This window comes from Chaetodon auriga, chromosome 22, assembly GCF_051107435.1.
Source record: "Chaetodon auriga isolate fChaAug3 chromosome 22, fChaAug3.hap1, whole genome shotgun sequence".
In the NCBI taxonomy this organism is placed as follows: Eukaryota; Metazoa; Chordata; class Actinopteri; order Chaetodontiformes; family Chaetodontidae; genus Chaetodon; species Chaetodon auriga.
Window position 1 is genome coordinate 20030163 of NC_135095.1, and position 23305 is coordinate 20053467.

At 45.2% G+C, this 23305-nt stretch overlaps 1 protein-coding gene across 1 annotated transcript in view; it reads right to left on the minus strand.

The window, feature by feature from the left end:
• Positions 1-231: 231 nt before the first annotated feature.
• The window catches only part of ptprr (protein tyrosine phosphatase receptor type R), a 32006-nt gene continuing 8932 nt past the window's right edge, over positions 232-23305 (minus strand). Inside the window, exons 3-16 of the mRNA XM_076721692.1 lie at positions 16135-16248; positions 15898-16047; positions 14983-15090; positions 13792-13914; positions 13586-13707; positions 13376-13510; positions 9211-9400; positions 8628-8712; positions 6654-6733; positions 5322-5459; positions 4926-5036; positions 4676-4833; positions 4473-4586; positions 232-4374 (exon numbers count right to left, since the gene is read on the minus strand). Of these exons, the coding sequence (XP_076577807.1) occupies positions 4281-4374; positions 4473-4586; positions 4676-4833; positions 4926-5036; positions 5322-5459; positions 6654-6733; positions 8628-8712; positions 9211-9400; positions 13376-13510; positions 13586-13707; positions 13792-13914; positions 14983-15090; positions 15898-16047; positions 16135-16248 (1722 nt within the window). The 3' untranslated portion in view covers positions 232-4280. The remainder of the gene's footprint in view (positions 4375-4472; positions 4587-4675; positions 4834-4925; positions 5037-5321; positions 5460-6653; positions 6734-8627; positions 8713-9210; positions 9401-13375; positions 13511-13585; positions 13708-13791; positions 13915-14982; positions 15091-15897; positions 16048-16134; positions 16249-23305) is intronic.

Sequence of the window (23305 nt, forward strand, 5' to 3'; positions counted from 1 at the left end):
ACGAACACCGAACGTTTGACACCATACCATCCAGAGACAGAAAGATCCTCGACACTGAACGATCTATGGCACAAGTGAATATACGCTGTGAACTCAGCTCTGGTTTTATGTAATTTATTATCAGATTTACCCTGAAATACAGTCATTCGTCAGTCTTTATATAATTTGTTTTTTGTGCCTGGCAACACCTTTCTGAAAAAGTGATGAGTCAGTCAGTCAAGACCACATGAGTCAGGTTTTATGTCCAGTGTTTATGTACAGATTACACGTAACAGTATATATGTATATAGAGTAGATAAAGAGGTTACAGCACTACTCAGTGGCTAATGTTCCGGACTATTACAACATTCAAGTTGATTAGTAATATAGCTAAAAACCACGATTCGTACGTACACTAATTAGCATCAGATGTACTCAGACTGAGCTGTAATGCCCACAAGGCAGAAGTTTAAAGGGACACTAACATTTTGTATTTTAACGTCACAGTTTCACTAATCATAACAGTTTTAACTCACTCACACACAATTAATCAGTCAATGATCTTGTTCATATTGCTGAAACCGATCACTGCTCATTATTCTGGATTAGAACTAAAATGAGTGTTTAGGTGAAGTCTGTTTGCTGCTAACAACAGCATTTATTCATCTAACCAACACTGTCTGCTTGTTAACTAAACAGCACAGGCGCTAATGTATCAGACGCTAATGTTAGCATTTACATGAGAGTTCAAAGTTTAAGTTCACTGGCACATTTCGTATCATTGATGCTACCCATCATCTCTCTCCTCCTCATCAGGACCTTCTGTTGCATTTTTGAAGCACTATTTTGATGTTTCTACTGCACATGCACCATAGCAGAAATGGTGACTGAATTAAAATAGTATTTGTTATTTATTCATCATTATGTGCAGGAAATAAGGGCATAAGGGCTGAAATGCTTTCAATTTAAGTGAATACAGATTTAGTTTTGTAAATGGTGTGACGTCTTTATGACACCTGCCTGGGCTGAAACTTGTCTAGCGTCCCTTTAAGCTCCAGTCAACAGTCAACAACAGTAAAGTACAGGACATGAAGCACCACCCACTGTACATACACAATACTACGTCAGAGGCAGTGTGTGTTGTTGTCTGGAGGCTGAGTTCAACTCACTTTCACTTCGGACAGTTCAAACAGGGAACATCACCACCAACACACCGTCACATGACAGACCTGAACCAGTTTAGATCCGATCACTGAACTGACTGAAGTGAAGACTGGGTTGATGATGGTCCCAGGAGGCATGTTGGACATGTAGATGAAGAGACACAGGTCCAGAGTCTCTTGATTGTATCACAAGAAAAGGAATAGATATAAAATTATCTAGTACATAGAAAAGGAGCAGTCCTCAGAGTTTCTCTGTTTATTGTCCATTAATGGTCCGGTCCCAATGTTCCCCGTTTTAGCAGCAAGATCTCCATGTTTGTTGTCCTTTGACTGAACTGCCCACATTAGATTTAATAGCACTTTAACATGAACTGTACAGCGTTACCCCGTTCACACAGAGCAGACTGGATGTGTGTGTCACTGGCTTCACTGCAGAAACCTCAGATCTGTAAACACTCCAGGAACTAACAAAACCAGCGCAGTGTTTTAACCTTTGTTTCACATTTTAGTCTAACATACATAACGTACATATGAAAACTGAACTTCACCTTTTTCTTGTTTACTGGCACTCAGAGTCATTTTTCACTGCAGTATCAATGTAAAGAAAATGAAAACTGCTCTGAAGAAATGCATTTGGCTCTCAGTGTATAATGTTCATTTATTAAGATAGTGAGAGACAGGGGTCTGGGTCCGCTTTAAATAAAAAGCACATTTTTCATTCTGTCCAGCTCCCAGTACGTTGAAGGTTTAGATATGAGGTTTGTGCCTCAAATAGTGAGATTTCATATGAGTTGGCAAATGGCTGACAGCTGCTAAACACATCAAAACATGTAAAAACAGTATAAAAATAAAGTTATTATTACTTTGATACACCAGAGTAACGCACACACTCGATAACATAACTCACACCAGCACATCGATGAGATGACTGCACCAGTGGGACAAATTATTTCACATTTTTGGTATAAAGCAACACATCACACATCAGGGGAATTGTCAATGCAAGAGACGAGAGCATAAACTCTGAGACCAGCAGCACAAAAGGCAGCGTTTCCATACGCTGACTCATCGTTGACCACCACACAGATTTTCTATCACTTTTGTTTTCCACTATTAAAAATGGGTTCAATCTTATTTGACTGTTGAGCCCCTCTATCCCCCGCTGTCCCCGTATCTGTCCCTCACAAACATATTGACATCAAATTGTTTAAACAAGCACAGGAGGAAGGATGGTTTTGGCTTTTACCCGCAGAGAAGATGACTTTGAGCAGAATCTATCCTGAGTTCATCATGAACACCTCTGATGCATTCAAGTGAGCTCTGATCTGCATCCTCAACACAACACTGCCAACCTCAGAGACCCAGCTCTGAAATAAGCTAGCATTAGCAAGCATGGAAGAAGCCTCGTAAGGATGACAGCAGGTCAAGCCAGATGCAGCTTGTGTCCATTCAAACTGTTATAGCACAGTATCACAAAGTACTCGCTCTGATTAAAATGTCAACAGAATCAACTCTGAGCTAGCTTGTTCCATTAGCCTCATCTCTTCCTTCTATTGTGTTTTAGAAATTTTGTTCAGTGGTCTTAAAGTTTCTACACAACGATGAATCACGGTGTCCATGTTAAATAACTGGGTCTTTCTTACTGCCTTCACTTCACAAAGATAAAACAATTATGCTTATTATGCATCCAGAAACTACAGCTTCCAGAATTCTTTTTTTTTTTTTCTTGTACTTTTTGAACTTCTGTCTCACAGGAGATGTACTGTTAGAACTAACAAATTGGTATTATTGTAGAAGCAGTGGAATACTACATTTTATTGGTTTAACAAAATATTGCATTAGCATTGCGCGTTAAAAATAGTATGAGCTCATACAGTAAGTTAGCTGCAATTTACTGACATTAAAGCATATGGAGTAACACCGAACTACTAAAGCTAGAATTAGCCTCTGTGAGATTGCTGTGTTAGAAGAACTAGCTTGGCAGGAGCTTATTTGTCATTGCATTGGTTTGTTGGCTTTTAGCATTGATCTATAGCTGAATGTAGCTCCATTTGTGACTTTAGCACTCTGTAAGTTACTGAGCTGAGGACAAAACGTGTCCAGTGAAAATGAGCTGAGTGGCGAAGTCGCTGTGAAGTTAGCTCTGCTTTGGCAAACATTAAATCAAAAAGTTGAACTTGTTTACTCTAGATTACGCATGCAAGTGTCAGTTTGTTGGGTGGCTAACTGTAGCATTGGCTCACCTCCTCCACATTGTCTGCTTTAACAGATTAGCTGCAAAATTACCTGCAAAATTAGCATTAGCGTACACCTTTTAAAATGAATGCACTTGCTAAATGGTTCTGGTGGCTACATAACAAGCTAATGTTTCAGGCTACGTGACATGAAAGTGTTCTGACAAATTCAGTTTAGTTTTAATGGTTAAGACGTGTGTGAGATCGTGGAAACACCTTTGAACTCGGCGCTCCTCGATGACCCGTAAAAATGTTTTGACTTTTCCAAACGGTTCGGTTTGGAAACACAATGTGACTGAATGAGTAACAACGGAGTACGCATGTCACAAAAGGAGCTACGCTGGAAGGGTTGGTTCAACAGTGGTCTGCTAGCTTAACCAAAGCTGGAACCAGCTAACAGTCGTTTTCCAATAGCCTTTCTTATGAGAACACCAGGTTACAAAATAATTTTAAAATTCTATAAGACACAAACACAACAGTGTTATTGAACAATGTACCATCAATTTCAATCAAACTATGTCTATGTTTCCATGACAGAAAAGAGGTAATAGGACAGTCAGTTGGTTAAAAACGACACGATTCAACAGTCAGTTGGTTAAGAGAAGTGAAGCGGCATCTGTCCAGGTCCTCCAAAGAACCGCTTGCCAACAACACACGAAGAAGAAACAGTAAAGAAGAAGAACAGATAGATTCCATTTTCAGAAATGTACCTTTCCTCTTTCCTTCAACAGGCTCCACCCACAACAGTCTTCATTGGTTGTCCATGTTGTCCATCAAACTCAAAGACCTCCTCCACAATTCCTGAAACCCTGGAGAACTTCCAAATCTCAGAGATCATACCTCCTCAGGAATTGATATGTTAGCGCGCTTCCAGGTTTGAGTCGGCAACTCCTGTGGTGGCGTCTCATTGGCCGGTTTCTGCAGATAGGCGGGCCTCGTACAGGCTCAAGGCATGATGGACAAACTCGTACTGCTCACCTGTCTGGATCATGCCTCCTCTGCACAGACAGACAGAAGGGATGATTTTAAAGAAAACTCATGACAGCAGTTTATATTTCTGTGAATCAAGACAAAACAAAAACCACGTTGTCGTTACCTGTCAGCTCGGAGCTGGCAGGTGATGCTCAGAACATCCACCACTCCCTCCAGCTGCAGCTGTCGACAGCCTATCGTCATGGCAATAAAGCAGCCTGTCCGGCCAATCCCGGCGCTGCAAGCAGAGGAGCGTGGGTAACTGAGTCATATCTAAACATTACTCAGCAGTGGGACAAAAGCCTGCTCCATGTTTCCTGTCCGTACCTGCAGTGGACAATAACCGGTCCCGTCCCAGCAGCCGTCCGTCGGTCCGTCTCGACGTCGGCCATCAGCTGCAGCAGTGGCATCGTTGAGTCGGGGGTTTTGTGGTCGGGCCATGACGTGTACCAGTAATGCTGCAGCACACGGGTTTGATTCCCGCACTGCACACACGAACACACACGGAGAGTTTCTCAAATATGATAAAACTGCGAGCACAAAGATGTTTAAAGAGGACTACTGGAGCTGAGCGAACCTTCAGAGTGAGGCTGCGAGTGGTGAAGTGTTCACACTCTCTGATGCCGTTCACCAACACCTCAACCTTCCCATAGATTCCACGTTTCTCCGGCCAGTACAGAACACACTTCTACAGAGAAACACAAAAACATTTCACAGTTTAACGATCATACCCAAGTAAAATTTTGAGGTACTTGTACTTGACTTGAGTATTTCCATTTTATGTGACATTCTACTGCTACTCTTAAATCAGCTCCAGTATTGTACTTTTTGTGACGAGTAAAAAGTATTTTAATATAATTACTATAAATTTAGTTGCATAAAAATAAAACATTATGTATTATACTTGATCAAAGTACCCAGCAGTACGTAAAGTACATGAAGTGATAGTACACTGTCCTCCTGGTCAGATTACCTCGTTCTTCTCCTTCAGTTTGGTGATCATGACGATGACGGGCGACTCCTCCTGCCAGGCCATCTGCCAGAAGTCATTCACCGTGTTCACCATGGGACCCTGCGTGGCGATGAACGCCTTCTCGTTGCCTAGGTAACCCTGAGACAGGAGCCAGTCACACAACAGTGTCAGCAGCCTGCTGGAGGGTAGTGAACAGCGCTGCTGACATGAGCTCAGGAAGTGTTACTGTTTGTGAATATTACTCAAATGTTTAAAATCCACATTTAGCACAGACTTTGCTGATTTTCTTTCACTGTCCATCGAACTGTCTAAACATTAATAATGATGAAAAACTTTGTTCACTGTTGATCCACTTTCATTTTTGTGACATGAAACTGCTCTTAAATATGTAAAATCCCTAATTATTAATTATTTTTCAGAATCTGAGGAGAGGAAGTCAGTCAATTCAGGGAACTTGGGGTCTTAGTGCCTTTTTGAATCTGAACAACTGCTTCTGGCCCACAGCCCACCACTAAGTGGTGGTACCTCTGCTTTAGTCAAGTACTTGCTCGTACTTGGTCATAACGCAGTACTCGGCTCCATGTGTCATGGATGTGCTCACCTACTTTGGACAACCTAAAATTAGCCGAGCAGAGCGACGCCTTTGAACGCCTCCTCAGGTCTCTCATGTGGTCTGACAGTTTCAACGGTTTCAGACGAGTTTCCTGACAGGAAGAACATCTATTGTGTGAGAGTCTGAGAGCGACATTACAGACCTCTGCCAGAGCACACTTTCACTGTGCGTGTGTGTGTGTGTGTGTGTGTGTGTGTGTTGACATTCCAGACCAGTGATGTGATGATGTCTGTGTTTATCCTCAGGTTTAGAGAAGATTTAACAGATGTCATAATTAACAGTTTGAATGGTCAGAAATGACTGACAGCTCCTCAGAGTGAAAATGATGACAATTATGATTTAAGTCAAGTACTATATTTAAGTACAAATTTGAGGTATCTGTGCTGTACTTGATTTGACTTTTACTCCACTGATGTACACCTGACACCTGTTTGACAGTTACTGTACCTTTAAATCAGGATCTGAAACACACCGTGTGTATGAGGAACGTTAAAAACACGACGCAGCATGAACAAAACCCAACAGCAGGTTTAAGAATGACCTTCAACAATCATCAGTCAATCAGTTGTGAATCATAAGAAAAAATAATCAGCGACTGTTTTGATAACTGCTTTTGATTTGAGTCACCTGAAGGCAGGTACACTGCTTCTCATGACAAAATGTGAGGAGGCGGAGCTAAAGAGCCACATGTTGTGTGAATGAATCTCTTGACTTCTCACCCGAACATAGTTGGCATTGATGTAGGAGCTCAGCAGGTCGTTGCTGCTCTTGGACTTCAGGATCACTCTGGAATGAGGGTCTAGAACACACAGCAAGGAGAACAGGTGAGCAGGAGAGGAGAGCAGGTGAGCAAGTGAGCAGGTGAACAGGGGAGGAGGAGAGCAGGTGAGCGGGAGAGGAGAGCAGGTGAGCAAGTGAGCAGGTGAACAGGGGAGGAGGAGAGCAGGTGAGCGGGAGAGGAGGAGAGCAGGAGAGCAGATGAGGAGGAGAGCAGGTGAGCAGATGAGCAGGAGAGGAGGAGAGCAGGTGAGCAAGTGAGGAGAAGAGCAGGCGAGCAGGAGAGCAGGTGAGCAGGAGAGCAGAGCAGCAGAGCAGGTGAGCAGCAGAGCAGGTGAGGAGGAGAGCAGGTGAGCAAGAGAGGAGAAGAGCAGGCGAGCAGGAGAGCAGGAGAGCAGAGCAGCAGAGCAGGTGAGCAGCAGAGCAGGTGAGGAGGAGAGCAGGTGAGCAGGTGGGCAGGAGAGCAGGTGAGCAGGAGAGCAGGTCAGCAGGAGAGGAGGAGAACAGGTGGGCAGGAGAGCAGGTGAGCAGATGAGCAGGAGAGCAGGTGAGCAGATGAGCAGGAGAGCAGGAGAGGAGGAGAGCAGGTGAGCAAGTGAGGAGAAGAGCAGGCGAGCAGGAGAGCAGGTGAGGAGGAGACGAGGAGAGCAGAGCAGCAGAGCAGGAGAGCAGGAGACATTTCACTGCTGTTTCTGCTCTCATATTAAAAAACAGACAGTCTCTCATTTCCCTCATCGTCTTCAGTGGGACTTGACCCCATTTTGGACTTGGTTTCAAGCTCCTTCCAAACTGTCTTGATTTGACCCTGATCTGCCTTTAGACTCGGTCTAACGCCCTTTAAACAGTCTGGGTTTGATCTCGACCTGCTTTTAGACTCGGCCTTGAATTAAACTCTGTCTCCTGTATATTCTGTCCTGACTCGGTCTCAAACTCTTTTTTGGTCTTTGACATGATCTTGAGCCCCATCACAACTTATGTAAACCAGACTTAAACTGCCTTTTAGACTTGGTTTCAAGCTCTTTTCAAATGTAGTCTAGACTTGGTCTCATACCCGTTTTAGACTCATCCTGACCTTTAAGGTCGACCTGTTTTCAAGACGCTGTTAGGACTCGAGTGGGTCTCTACCCCCTTTAAGACTTGGTTTCCACTCTAGACCCTCTTTTAAACTGGATTTTAATCACCTTTTAAACTTAGTCTGGACTTGGTTTCATGCCCTTTCTAGGCTCAGTCTATAATTGACAGTGGCCTGCTTCTGGAATCAGTCTCGACTTGGCCACGACCCCCTCTTTAGTCTTGGACTTGGTCTGAATCTCATGTCTTTGAGTTGGCGTTGACTTCTTGTTAAACTCTGTCTCAACTTTTCTCGTTTAAAGTCCCTCATACACTTCAGCTCAAACTCAAGTCCTGAACGCAGCTCTGGACCGAGCAGCGAACGCCTCACAGAAACTTCAACAAACAAGGAAGGAGTTTGATCGACAAGTGAGCAGCATTCCTTAGCCTTGATTGGCCGGAAGGAAGGAAGGAACACCCCCCTGCTTACTGTTACATTGATAACCCCGCCCCCTCTCCAAGACATACACTAATAACCATCTCTGTGTGTGTGTGTGTGTGTGTGTGTGTGTGTTGCGTAACGTCTCAGTTAGGTCGAGTGTTTGGCTGACAGTGTGAGAAGAAATTGTACGCATTGTGTGTGTGTGTGTGTGTGTGTGTGTGTGTGTGTGTGTGTGTGTGTGCGGGGAAAAGGGAGGTGCGATATTAGCTGTCCTTGGGGTTGTTGGCCTTTGGCTTTAACTCCCACCCACATAATAAAACAACTTCCTGGTTCAACAGGAAAAGAGAGATTAGGACTGTTTTGGAACTGTGGCTGTTTCTTAGCAACACACACACACACACACACACACACACAGAGTACTCACTGGGCAGTATGGTCTTGTATCTGTTCTTGGTCCCGTGGTTTGGAATATCCAGCTCTTTGGGATCAATGAAATTCATGGGGATTTCCTGAGAAGAAGAAACGTTCAGTGTTAGAAATGAAAGAAGTACTCCTGCAGGTGTGCTGACACCTGACAGGTACACACACATATTTACACAGTAAAAGGAAGCACTGGACGACTGGACACGACGTACTACGACTGAGCTGAAGTGACTCAATCGGTGCCAGCTGATATCATTTCTCTTCACCTTTAGATTAAATCTATTCAGTAAAAATCCTTTGATCCCCAACGCTCCAACTCACACCAACCTGATTTAATGCACAATTTGCACATTTTTTGCACACATACACAGAAAGCCCTGATGTTAGCGCAGCAGCAGCAGTGGACAGAAACGCTCATTCAGCTATAATCAGTACTCCATGTGGATGAAACCTGCAGACCTGCACAGGCTGTGCTGGTCCTCATGTTACCTGGTGGGATCTGAACCTGTTTCTCACTCCAGGCTTTGGCATCCTTTAAAATAAAAACAGACACGATTCCCCTCCTCAAAGCGGCGTTCACTCACAGCGAACTCGGCGTGCAGCTTGTGCGTGTTGACGACGACGTCGCGGAGCTGCTGTCGCGTCAGCGGCCGGCCAGCCGACAGCAGGTACTCCCTGGCGGCGGTCTCTCTGGGGGTCACCACGGTGACGTTCAGGGGCTCCACAGAGCCGAGCGCCGACATGTCCAACACCAGAGAGACGTTGGAGCCCCGTCTGGAGGCAGAGACGATGTTAGAGCCAAAACGTTTCTCCTCCTGTGGTTTACTGATGTGTGAAAGAAAGAGTACCTCAAAGGTTTTTAAACAAAATAAATACAAATATTAAATGTCTGCATTCATAGAGGACTTATTTCTTATATATATAGATAGATATATTTCTTGTTTTTTTTAGCCTTTATGATAGAGACAGCTGAAGGTACGACAGGAAAGGGGGCAGAGAGAGAGAGGGGACGACATGCAGCAAATGAGCCACAGGTGGGAGTCGAACCTGCGGCCACTGCAGACAGCCTCAGCACATGGGGCGCACACCCTACCAGCTGAGCTGAGCAACTCTTCACTGACGTCACCTCCTGTTCCAGGAGCAAAAACACGGAACTGACAGAGAAACGATCGAAGTGTGAGAACAGAAGAAGATGAAGAAGAAGAAGAAAAGACAAGGTGTGCTTTGATGGGTGTGTGTGTGTGTGTGTGTGTGTGTGTGTGTGTGTGTGTGTGTGTGTGTGTGGGCCGTCTTCGTCTGGCTACGTGTCGGCCGGCTTCCTCTCCAGGATGTTGCTACTTCCTATTCGTCTGATTGCTGATTGGCTGCCATCCAGAGTGGACGAAACACATGCACACATGCACGCGTGCGCGCACACACACACACCAAGAAAAACATCCTGTTCTCACTCTGAGTCCGGATCTTCCTTCCTGCTCTCACCTGAAGAATCCATGCGTTCTCTCTTTTTAGCGCCATCGCCCTCCACGCTGATGTAACCTGAACAAAATGGCCGCCGCAGATCGAGCCCGCAGACGCGCTTTAAGTCAACGGAAGAGTGACGAGCTGCAGATAAAGATGTTTTCTTTTCAGTTATGAAACGACTTAAGAGGAAAATGAACTCCAGTTTAGGGAGTTCTTAAAGCAACATGCACAAAAAAAAGAGGTCGTCTTACGTAACCCACAATCCATCTTTCTCCATCTTTCTCACACCCAAAGCTGCATCGCCTCTGACACTTTGGCCAGTTGAGCAGAGCAGAGTCCAGGTGAGCTGATGCAACACCGACACGTCGCAGACGATGACAGGAAGTCTGGAAGCGTCATTTATTTAACCGGAGCCCCCCCCCTTCACTCATATCGACCATCAGCAGTAATAAGACGTGATAATTAAGCCGAGCATCAGCGTGGAGAAGCTAACAGCAGCTGTGATGTAAGCCGCTGTGTGCACGCCCTCACAGAGGCCGACAGACAGCATGTTAATGCAGGAGTTAAGGGGACGACCAGGACCTGGACCTGGACCCGTGCCGTCGTGGTTCTCATGCACTCCGTTTCACCTCCTCTGAGCTGTGTGTCACCATGACCAGGAACTATGTTCTTCATGACAGACAGCTCATCAAAGGGGTCAAAGGTCAGACACATCTGCTGTCTGTAAGAGCCAATGACTTTTTGTTTTTGATCCTTTACTTGATTATGTTTACTGCAAGTTTTCCTGTTTTCAGACGAGTCATTTGTGTGGAACTTTTGGAAAACACAAAGATAGTCTGACAGCTTAAACAGTCACCAAAAAGTTCATTTTGGAGGGAACGTGGAGGAGGAACAACAAAGTCACTGCACGGTGGACTCTGAATGCATCACCTGATCAAACGAAACCAAAAGTTTGAACACAGAGGAACAAAAACTGAAGCCTGTCTCTGTACAAACAGATGTACGGAAGCTCATTTCGGCCAAAAAAAACAAAGGGGAAATGAGAGATTTATCACATCAAAACTACGATCCACTACACCAGAATTATGAGATGAACTAAATTAACATTGTGAGACAATAAAGCTGAATTCTGACATAAGAAGTCAGACTTTTACTTCAGAATGACCTGAATGATGAAACGCTGCCATCAGTCTGAACGAGACGTCTGTCAGTGCAGATTTACAGACAGCGTGAATCAAGTCTGCACGTCGATTTGTGTTGTGAAATAAACTGTCTGTGTCTGAAATCAGCCGCAATCTGCAGCAACGTGAACTTGATGTGAATCGAAGGAAACGAGCTGAAACATGTGAGAGCTCCTTCAACCTCCAACCTGCAGCTCAATGATGGTCAGGAACATTTGAAGGAGCTCAGACAAACGTAAGAAACGTTTCAGAGGAAACTCGTTGAATGAGAAGCTTCCCTTCATATGAACAGCAGCAGAATACACCGACCCCACTAACCGAAGGTAATCCTGAAGTGCTGTGAACTGAGGGTAAATGCGCACGCGCACACACACACACACACACACACACGCCTCTCATTAAGCCTCCTTGTCCTCACGTACACAGCTCAACACCTGAGTGCTCCAACAATCACAGGTTAGAGGTTACTGTGCTCTGAAAACACACACACACACACACACACACACACACACACACACACACACACACACACACACACACACACACACACTTCAGTGTATCAGCAGTTGTTTAGAAGCTTTGCTGACTCCTCAAAGGTTCCCACCTCCAGCAGCTGCATCCACTCTAAGAAGGAGCGCTGCTGTGGTCACATGGTTCAGCTCCAGCATTGTTCAAGCAGCACTGTGTTGGTGTGTTTACGCACACACTGTCTGCACTGTGGTGGGATTTCAGCTTTCAGCTTCTTTCTAACTGCATCCATGCAATAAATTGTGCAATATGACACTTTTCTTTCTTTTCTTCTTGTGCTGCAGCCTGTAACACATAATAAAGTGTTATCTTATCTTATCTTCACGTTTTGTCTACGTTACTGATGAACAGCAGCTTGTGATCATTACTGTTCCAAATCAGCTCATTTCCACATCTGTTTCTATCCAGAGGAATCCCCTCAAAGTACACTTTCATTCATTCATTCATTCATTCATTCATTCATTCCATGAGAGAGGCCCACCATATTTGACAGAAAACTGATCACGGCATGCTTCCTCCAGAGGAAGATGAAGATTTTGTCATCGGGAAATGTGAATAATTAACAAAATAAGATCCAGAACTACGAGGAAACTATTCTTATATCTCACTTTAAAGACAAACGCACTCATTTGAAGAACGTTGATGTCAGAAATAGTCGATGACTCCGGTTTAAAAGAGAGAGGGTCACCTGGTACAACAGCTCCAGAGCACGATGATAATCTAATAAATTGTTTCTGCAGCAGCCACACAAACGTACCATATTACAGGATGTTAAAAACGGGTAAATTAAACTTCAGTATGTTAAGAAACATGGACTGCGCCTCAAAATCTCAAGACATTTCGTGACCATCCTGTTTGTATCTCTAACACGATACTCCACCTACCGGTGGAGTCACACTGCTCCACTGAACGACAGGTGGAGGTAACACACCAAGACATGCAGCAGCAATGAGCCACAGAAGGCAAACAGGAAGAAGGCTGCAAGCTCGTAAATATGACTGTAAACAATGCTGGATTTCAAAGGTTTTCTGAGGAAGGAAACACACTCGACGTGTTTGTCAGACCTCAAGGATTCGCTGTTTAGACCTCGTTATCCTGACATCCTGTCACACACACAGCCCTCTCTTATACAAGCACACGGTCTGTCCGAAGGACAACACTCAAAGTAAAAACTGGCTGTGATGATCGCTCATCATCTACATCTACAGGAGGAGGAAACTACAACAGAAGGTTCAGGATGATATGGATCAATGATGCTGATCATGGGGGGGGTCATTCCCACTGACCAGCACAACATCAACTCCACAGCGTTCACCAGGAAGCTGTGGAAGAACTCATGAAGCCGTCCTGAAGGCAGATCTCAGATTCCTGCTGTGAATCATTCTGACCAGCAGGTGTCTCCACTGAGCACCTGAAAAATCACTCAGCTTCCTCCACCTCAATGTTTCCATAAACCTTCATCCATCACTGCTGACGAAGCAGTGACGACCCTCTGCTGCCCTCCAGTGGAGGAGAAGTATTCAGACTTAGACTCATTAGATTATTGTGACTCCTGCTGCTTGAGTTGGTTGAAAGTTACCTTTCTTGCAGTCCTGCAGCAGGTTTCATCCTGAAGGGGGAGGGGCAGGGCTTTAACTCGTTATTGGCTGTCACCGGGGCAATGCTGGCGAATGGGGCGTGTTCGTTGCTGGTGACAACGTGGACAGGGGCGGGGCTAGAAAGAGAAGCACAGTCAGACGCTTGGTTTATTTCAGTGTGTTTCTTAGGGCTACGCTGTCAGCTGACTCACCTGGGCAGAGGGACGACAGGAGGAGCGAGGCGGCGGCAGGCTACGATTGGCTGCTGCTGGGGAATGGGTGTGGCTACAGCTGGAGGGCATTCAGCTTGGACCATGCTTCCTGACGTCACAACCTGGACAAGAAGGGGACTCGTCACAATGCTTTGTTGGTATTTCTAAACGCACATAAAGAAATAGTTTTGGTGTCTGCCACTGACCTTGGTGCCCTTTGACCTCTGGGCGGAGTCTGGAGAGGCAGCCGAGGTCAGGTGAACGTCAGGGGGAGGAGCTTTCAGCTGTCTGTCAGAAACCTGAACTTTGTCCTTAAGTCGGTACAAAACCTGGAGATCAGACAGGAAAGAAAAACAGAATTCATTCATTCAATTTATTTTACATGAAAAACTGATGGCTGAGAAGGGAAATTCAGCAAGTAGTCACATCCCGCCATGACATTTGTAGGGCTATGTATAAAACAGTGACACTTTCTAAGAACAGACTGAATGTTTCCACTGAAAATCATAAACTGGAGTACATCTGTGAATCAGGAAACCTTCATTATTCATTCTGTCAATATATTCCATCTGTTTTGAGAAACATCTCCAGGAAACTTGATTGCAATTAAACTTTTTGGTGGTTTTATGGCAAAACTAAGAGACAAAAAACAAAGCCTGCATGAAAACACATATTTCAGGCTGCTTCCCGGAGACCATCAGAGGAAAAAATGTGTGTGGAGTGGAGAGAAAACGGATTTCTAAACATGAAGTTCTTCATTCAGGTTTGTTCAGCTCTGTCAGGTGACAGGAAGTGGTTTGTGAGCTCCCTAATGTGGACTAAAGGTCAAACTGCAGCTGAGACAAAGAAACTGGACGGAGGACAAAAAAGTTGTTTTTGTACCATATATGATTATATAATCCGTTTTCAACTTACATAATCTCCTGTTAATGTATTTAATAATTTCTATTGATCTTTACTTTCTCTCTCTTTTATTTCTGCTTTTCTTTTTATATCTATTTGAGTGTGTGAGAGAGAGCGTTTTTGTGTGTGTGTGTGTGTGTGTGTGTGTGTGTGTGTGTGTGTGTGTGTGTGTGTGTGTGGCTGAAAGCTAGGACACAGTGACCTTTGACCACGGCCACAAATTGGCTAACAGCGGCTGGTTGTCTCAGCCAATCAGAGCAGTCATGGTGGACGGATTAAAAACGTGCTTCATGATGTCAGTGATTATGCTGATCTGTGTGTGTGTGTGCTCTTTTACTTCTATGTTTGTGAGGACCACTTTGACCTTTGCACCTTGAACGTGAGGACATGTCTGGTTCTTGTTTCCAGGGTCTCTTTGCGGTTTGGACAGAGAGGATGCCCACAAGTTTACTAATACAAGTGTGTATGTGTGTGTGTGTGATACTGTGTATTACCATCAAGCAAGTGATGATGATGATGAAGATGGTGAAGAAAAGGACGACGGCGTAAAAGCCTTCTCTGCTCCAGACGTGGTCCCTCTGCTCGCCCTGCAGGACGTTCTTCTGCGGGAGACGCAGACAGAAAGAATTCAGTCTCTAAATCAGGTTTCAGGTGGTCTCTGACACATCCTGTGACATCACAGACCGTCTCTCTACTTCCTGTAAGGAGGCACAGACACATTCAAAGTCCTGCTCCTGAGTGTAAAGGCTGGACCATAAATGTCCCACATTGCTTTTTAATAACTCCTTCAATCATCTTTCTGTTGAGCTGACATCAGCTGTTTGGCCTCGTCTTCCCCCTTTCTGGATAAACAAGGCTGCGAAAGTGACAAATCCTTACGTTAGAGAAGGTGGAAGCTTAAACAAGCCAATCAAAGCAGCTGCCATTCATTTTCTGCTAACGGACTAATTGTTTCAGTTTCAGTTGCTGATCAGACGTCGAGTGTTCGTCAGCAGCAGCGTCTTCAGAGACTGATGAGGGACAGAGCAGAGTCAGATCAGATGCTCCGGAAGGTTTCTCCTTCTGAGCAGAGAGGAGAGAGGAGCCTGTTTGGCTCTGTCTGCTCCTCTCTGGTGCTCACAGGGAGTTTCTGATGTGCTGCTGTAACACTGTTAGAGGAGCGTCACATCTGTCACAGCTGGCAGTGAGAGTAATAACAGTAATATAATCATAAAGCTGCTCTGCTCCTCCTCGGGCTGATCGATGGGACTTTAATAGTTCCATTAAACTTTTAGCAGCAGCACTCTGCTCTCTAATAATCCCGATCCATCCTCTCCGTCCGTCTCCACTGGGACTAACGAGCCTGCTTAACGAGCCATGGTTACCTAGGAGACGGAGCAGGCACACTGATGGTTTTCAAACGCACACACCTCAGTGGAGACTTCAGTGATGCCGAAGTGTCCCAGGTGGCGGTGAAGGACCCTGACGTTCAGTGACTGGATGACCTCTTCGGCTGGGCGGGGCTCGGAGATCCCCAGCCTATCAGAGGACACGAAGAGCTCGATGCCATTCTTCTTCTCCTGTAAGAGCCGTCCATCAGTCCATCAATCAAATGACAGATTAATCAATCGATCAGTGGAGTGTAGCATATGAATGATGTGTCTTACATTCAGCCGGTTGATGTGCACGTGTCCCGCAGGAACGCCCAACGCCGCTGCTACACCTTCCCGAAACCACCGAAGAAGACTGACGTTCAGCCTCCTCACATCCACAGCCAGGTACTGAGAGAGAGAGAAAGAGAGAGAGAGACAGAGAGAGAGAGACAGAGACAGAGAGAGGGAGAGAGAGACAGAGAGAGAGAGATAGAGAGAGAGAGAGTAAGAGAGAGAGAGAGAGCGAGAGAGAGAAGAGAGAGACAGAGAGAGAGAGTAAGAGAGAGAGAGAGACAGAGAGACAGAGAGAGAGAGACAGAGACAGAGAGAGGGAGAGAGAGACAGAGAGAGACAGAGAGAGACAGAGAGAGAGAGAAAATATGAGTTCATTGGTTGATGGAGACAAACAGCAGGTGGTCAGTGTCATCAAACCACCACAGAATAAGAGACAATATGAGATGATGTCATTGAAAGAGCTCCAGTCGAAGGTCAAACGATAGAAAACATGATGGAAATGTGAATTAAACTGAATGTGTACCTCAGCTGTAAAGGTACAGAGTGTAAGAACAAACAGGGGGCAGCATTTCACCACAGTAAACGCTAACTGTACTCTCTGCTGCAGCTACCAGCTGCTGTTAGCTCGTTAGCTCAGTTAGTCGTGCAGCTAGCGGACCTGTTAGCTGACTGGAGTCGACCTGGACCGAGAGCTCAGAGCACCGGAGGATTGATGGAGCAGACAAGACGGTTTTGGTCTGGTTTGTTTCTGTCGAGGTCGAGTGAAGTGTGTTTCACGATGAGTTAACTTAGCAATTCAGCTCGTCTGTGACTCCTCTGAACGAGCTGCGGCCACAGAAACGGAGACAAGGTGGACGTGAAGACGCTCTGTGAATGAACCACCAGGATGCTGTTTCGTCTGTCCGTCCTGATACAGACCAACATGGCTCTGGATGGTTTCTGTCTGCAGCCTCGTCACCACACAGATCGAATCATACCCTCCTCGCTGCGTCGCCTCCTCTGTTCTTTTATCTCTCGTCCGCAATCCGTCTCTCCTCACCCCCGTCTCCCCCCTCCTGTTTTCCCAACAGTCTCTCAGCTTTCTCCTAAAGTGATATGGGAGAAAGGTGAAACGCACTCTAATGACTCCTGGATTTTACTGTAATCAGTGTGTGTGTGTGTGTGTGTGTGTGTGTGTGTGGAGCAAAACCAACAGGAATCTTTGGAAGACTACTCCGCGGGCTTATGAGCGTGCACACACGCATGCACACACACACAGCTGATTGGTTTGTGTTGATGCTGCTCTGACACAAAGACCGTGGACACCTTTCTCCTCCTCCTCCTCCTCCTCCTCCTCCTCCTCACAGTGAAGAAAGTCTTCACCTTCTCCAGTTTTTAACATCATCTCAGTCTCAACTTCTGTCTTAAGAGGTTAAACCATAAAGCTGCACCTACAGTGGCAAAAGGAGCTCTGACTGGTCAGTTCATTCACATATGCTACCTTCACTGTAATGACACAAAGCTGGAGGAAAGACCGCTCTCCAAAACATCACACTGTTCCTTGAAATAAGGTGAGAAGAGAAACATGAAGTCTGACCTCTGCAGCTCGCCATCCAACCACCTCAAACCCACCAGCTGCTGCTGCTCTGACAACACTCTGTGTGTGTGTGTGTGTGTGTGTGTAGGAGGTTGTTTACTAATGGTGAAAAACAACATGTTCTGTTGCCACTTAATTCAATATCAGGAACAATAACCACAGCCAGACAGGCTAAGCACACGCACACACACACACACACACACACACACACACACACACACACACACACACACACACACACACATTGATGTCATTATCTGTCTCTGTTACAGTTTGTTCTGTTAAACTTATTTTTCTCTGTCAGAAATGAAAAAACTGCTGAAACAACAAACACATGTCAGATAAATAACAGTCCCCTGCAGTGTGGGACGCAACTACATTATTTTCATTATTGATGAATATTTCTGATGTTTTCTAGATTAATCAATCCATTGTTTGGTCCAGAAAGTGACAGTAAATTGTGAAAAAGGCCTTTTTTTGTCCCATCAAAAGACTAAAATATTCGGTTTACAGTCATAAAACACCCAAAAAAATGGAAGATTCTCACGTTCAAGAAGCTGGAAACGGTGATCGTTTCTCCTTTTTTGTTTGAAACAAATTCCAGATTAATCAAACTGTTGCAGCGGTTTCAGCTATAACCTGCAGTAAGGTACACGACAAAAACCAGAAGAGTTTGAGCCGACGAGCAAACAGCGGAGACGAACAACAAGCAATAACGAGTGCAGCCGATAAGTGAGAGTAAAACCCTGAGAACAAAACTCCAAACAAGCAAACAAGCAAACAACCTTACCAATTAACCCTGGAAACATTGTCGACCCTGCCGGTGATCACAGGAAGCTTTTCACTCAACGAACGCAGACGGAGTGAGAGACGCTGGACGCCTGTCAGTCACAGCTCTGGGACTTTTCGCTCCATTTCCTGATCTAGTCATTCCATGATCTCTGATTGGCTTAGAGGGGCCGGAGCTCAACCTGCCACCTTATTGGCCGTTGTCCAGGTAATGCCATTATCCTGCTGCGCTTCCTGTCAGGATCAGGTGCTATTTCTGTCCAACACAGACGCGCATGCACACAAACACGCACACAAACAAATACACACACACACACACACACACACACACACACACACACACACACACGTACACACACAGACACACACACAGACACACACAGACACACACACGCACCCACACCCACACAGACACAGACACAGACACACACAGACACACACACGCACACACACACAGACACAAACACACAGACACACACACACACGCACGCACGCACGCACGCACGCACGCACGCACACAGGCAGGCAGGCAGGCAGGCAGGCACGCACGCACGCACGCACGCACACATACACACACTATTAACCACTAATTAGCTGATAGCCCTCGGGGCAGCGGGGTGGGAATCCAATTCAGACCAATCAGATATGAGGGAGGGGTGAGTGGGGGGGTAAAGTTGTGGCTATAAATAATGAACATGTCAAAGGCTTTAAAGGGAGAATGAATTGAGGGAAGGATCTTTCTTCAGCTTGAATCTTCACTCGCACTTCAGCATCATGAACGTCTTTCGATCACAGCTGCATTGATCAGCTTTGGCTTTGGTGACGTGCTACATCATCACCACTGTGGCCTTTCAGATCTATTCTTACTGCTTGTTTTCTGAGCTGTTAACATCCAGAAATTCTTCGAAATAATAACAGGGTTTTCCTCTGAGCGCTGAAAATTTTTTTGTAAAGGTGAAAACATCTCTGTGGGACATCGCGTTGAATCAGCTCCAATAATGAAATGATTCAGTCATTTTTTGCAGCGTGTTAGTTGCAGCTTCTCTTCAGAGTGCTGAGGGGAAAAACGTGAGCGCCACGTGCAACATCCAGCTGAATGAGATCTCACACACACACACACACACACACACACACACACACACACACACACACACACACACACACACAGCTGAATGAGTGAGTTAGCATGAGGTCAGATTATTCACGCTTGTTTTGTTCCTTTGAGAAAAAAAAAATCTCAGTTCAGAGCAGAAATCTGTGATCTGACATCAGAGCTTCCTTTTTTAATGGCCGAGTGTAGACATTGAATTACTAGATTAATACTGCATAGCCTCTCTTAAACCATCTTTAAAGCTGCATTTTTTGCAAAATACAGAAATATGCTGATGATGTTCAGGTCAGACGTGTTTTTAAATACTGGAAACAGACGAAGCTGCAGTCGTAGCACAGAGTCCTCCATGAATCATGTTGCTCTCTGTGGATTTGAAGTGGCGTCAAAGTTCCCTCCACGAGCAGGTGTAACACACACTGCTGTCCTGAATTATTTAACACACACACACACACACACACACACACAGTCTTCAGCGCTGTGCGTAGGCTGAGGCTTGAACTTGAACGCAGTGCACTCACCTGCTCTGATTGGATTCTGCGTGTTTAAAGACTTGCAGGTGAAACAGCAACTTTCGGACACACAGTCAGCCAATCAGATCGCTTCAAACAAAAAGATCAAAACCTGTCTGTTATTACAGTCGACCCACTGCTCGCCTCACAGACTCTTTACCTTCTGCTCTGCTTTGCAGGTTCACAAGTAAACAGTGTTTTCAGGTGAGCTGTGGTTGTTGTCCACCCTGCTGGTCTACAAGCTCCACCATTAATCCTTAATGTCTCTAATTTTGTTCCTCCTTTGCACTTAATTCCACTGACTCCACTGATTGACATAGCGCTCCTCTAATACTGCTGGAAAAATGATGGACAGCTTAAAAGCGATCTCGTCTCTATTCCACACACTCTTCCTCATTAAAACCTGGCACCTGCATTACCCACGATGCCACTTGACCATCAACAGCTCAGTCAGAGATTGGTTTGTGTTATGCTAGCAGCGGCTAACGGAGCCTGCAGCAGAGATGTGGAGCAGCTGAGGACATCTGCTTAGCTCGCTCCTTCCCAACTCCAAACCAACAGATCTGTTTGAAACACATCACTCGAGGACATTTATCAGACGTCACACAGACTTTACACAACATTATTCATTTATGCAGCACCAAAACTCCCCAACACCTGGAAATCAAACATTTCCTGCAGCTGCAAACACATTACGTCCTATGTGTAAGCAGACAGCATAGCTTCATTAGCCCTGGTCCTCAAACTCAACCTTCTCTGATCAATAACAACCCACCGAGTCAAAACTCTGCCTAACTCAGCTTCACCAACAACGGACACATTCAGTTTTTCATGCTTGAACACACACACCCATATACATAAATACACACACACACACACACGACACGAGAGGTTGTGTGTGGCAACCAGTTTGCACGTGCTGTGAGAAGCCAACAGGGGAGCAAAGGCCCTACACACACACCCGCACACACACGCACGTACACACACACACACACACGCGCAGTCTTGCAGGCATGTGGTGGGATGCAGAGATGGGAGGTGACTCGCTGCCATCTGGGACTTACACAACCTCTCTGCCTCTCAGCCTCCATCCAAACACATTTCCTTCTGTCATGTTACGACTGACTGCGAGCAGTAAACTACATATAATGATTATTTATTACAGATAACACAGAGCGTGTGACTGACAAAATAAAAATGTCAGAAAATATTAAAATAGAAGTCTTCAAATGGCTTGTTTTGTCTGATCAGTCCCAAACAATTATTTGATTAACTGACATAAATTACAACAATAACTGTTAACTCACTAATCGATCATTTAGGTCTTTTATTGGAGGAAATACTCAAACATCTGGCTGCACCATCTTAAATGTGTTGAGTTTAGATCATAAACTGAAGATCTTTGGGTTTCGGACTGTTTTGTGGACGTCATTATGAGCTCTGAAAATGCTTTTGTGATTAAAAATATATTGATGAATTTAGAAAATAATCATCAGAAAGATTTACAATAATAAGCGTTAGTCGTAGCTCAAATTCAGTTTACAGTCACAGAGACCAAAGATGAGCTGCAGAACATCACGATTAGGGCTGCCACAAACGATTATTTTGATAGTCGACTAGTCACCGATTATTTTTGCAATTAGTCGACTAGTCGACTGGTCGGATTGCAAACTTCAGGAGCAGTCTGTCAAGCTCCTGAAGTTTGCGGACGACGCCACCCTCATCGGACTCATCTCTGCTGGCGATGAGTCCACCTACAGGTGGGAAGTTGACCATCTGGTGACCTGGTGCAACCTGGACAACCTAGAGCTCAACGCTCTAAAGACAGTGGAGATGGTTGTGGACAACAGGAAGAACTCAGCCTCACCTGCCCCCATCACCCTCTGTGACTCCACTATTGACACTGTGGAGTCTTTCCGCTTCCTGGGAACTATCATCTCCCAGGACCTCAAGTGGGAGCCGAACATCAGCTCCCTCATCAGGAAAGCACAGCAGAGGATGTTCTTCCTACGGCAGCTGAAGAAATTCAGCCTGCCAAAGACAATGATGGTGCACTTCTACACAGCCATCATCGAGTCCATCCTCACCTCCTCCATCACCATCTGGTACGCTGCTGCCACCGCCAAGGACAAGGGCAGACTGCAGCGTGTCATTCGGTCTGCGGAGAAGGTGATTGGCTGCAATCTCCCATCTCTTCAGGACCTGTACGCCTCCAGGACCCTGAGGCCTGCAGAAAAGATTGTGGCTGATCCCTCTCACCCCGGACACAAACTCTTTGAGCCACTCCCCTCTGGCAGGAGGCTGCGGTCCATCAGGACCAAAACCTCACGCCACAAGAACAGTTTTTTCCCGTCTGCTGTCAGCCTGATCAACAAGGCCCGGAACCCCCCCGACACTCTTCACACTCCACCTCTACCTCATCCTGCCACACTGACATAGATACAACTCTATGCGTTACATTAACGCTCAGCTTGGACGTCCTTCTGAAAAAACAGACTGTGTTTCCGGAAAAAACAAACAAACAAAAAACAGACTTGTGTATATATATATTTATATTGTTATATTTTGTACTTTAGTAGATGTGTAAAATCGTACTTGGCAATAAAGCTTTTTCTGATTCGGATTCTGTTCATACGTAAATTGCAGCTTATCACACCAGCATGCAGCTGCTCTTATCTAACATCTTTAGCTTCCAGCTTGAGGTGTTTAAGGTATGTGCTAACTAAAAATAAAGACAATTAAGATGATAGTTCATTCAACTTTTAATGAACTTTGTAGCAGCAAACAATTCTTTAAATATAGCATTAAGTGCAGCTGAGTAAAATAAGGACAAGGCACTGGCCTACAGAACACAAAAATAAATACTTCATTTGTCTCTGGCATGAAACACAGCTACATTTTCAAGTATTGAATAGTACAAAATCAAATGAGGTAGGCACCTGAAACTAAGCCATTATCCACAAAAATCAAGTTTTGGTCTCACTCAAATATATCAAAAGTGCATTTTGTGCTCAGTGGTCACAGCTGTATTCAACTTTGACTGTATAATCCAATCTACACACGGCTCCTGTTCATGGCCAGGAAAGTTAGCATCTCCATGTGCTGGAGAAAGGCTTGCTCTCTTTTCAATGTGTGGTCAGGCTAATGAAATCGTCGTCGTTAATGTTAACGTTTACAGCTATCAAT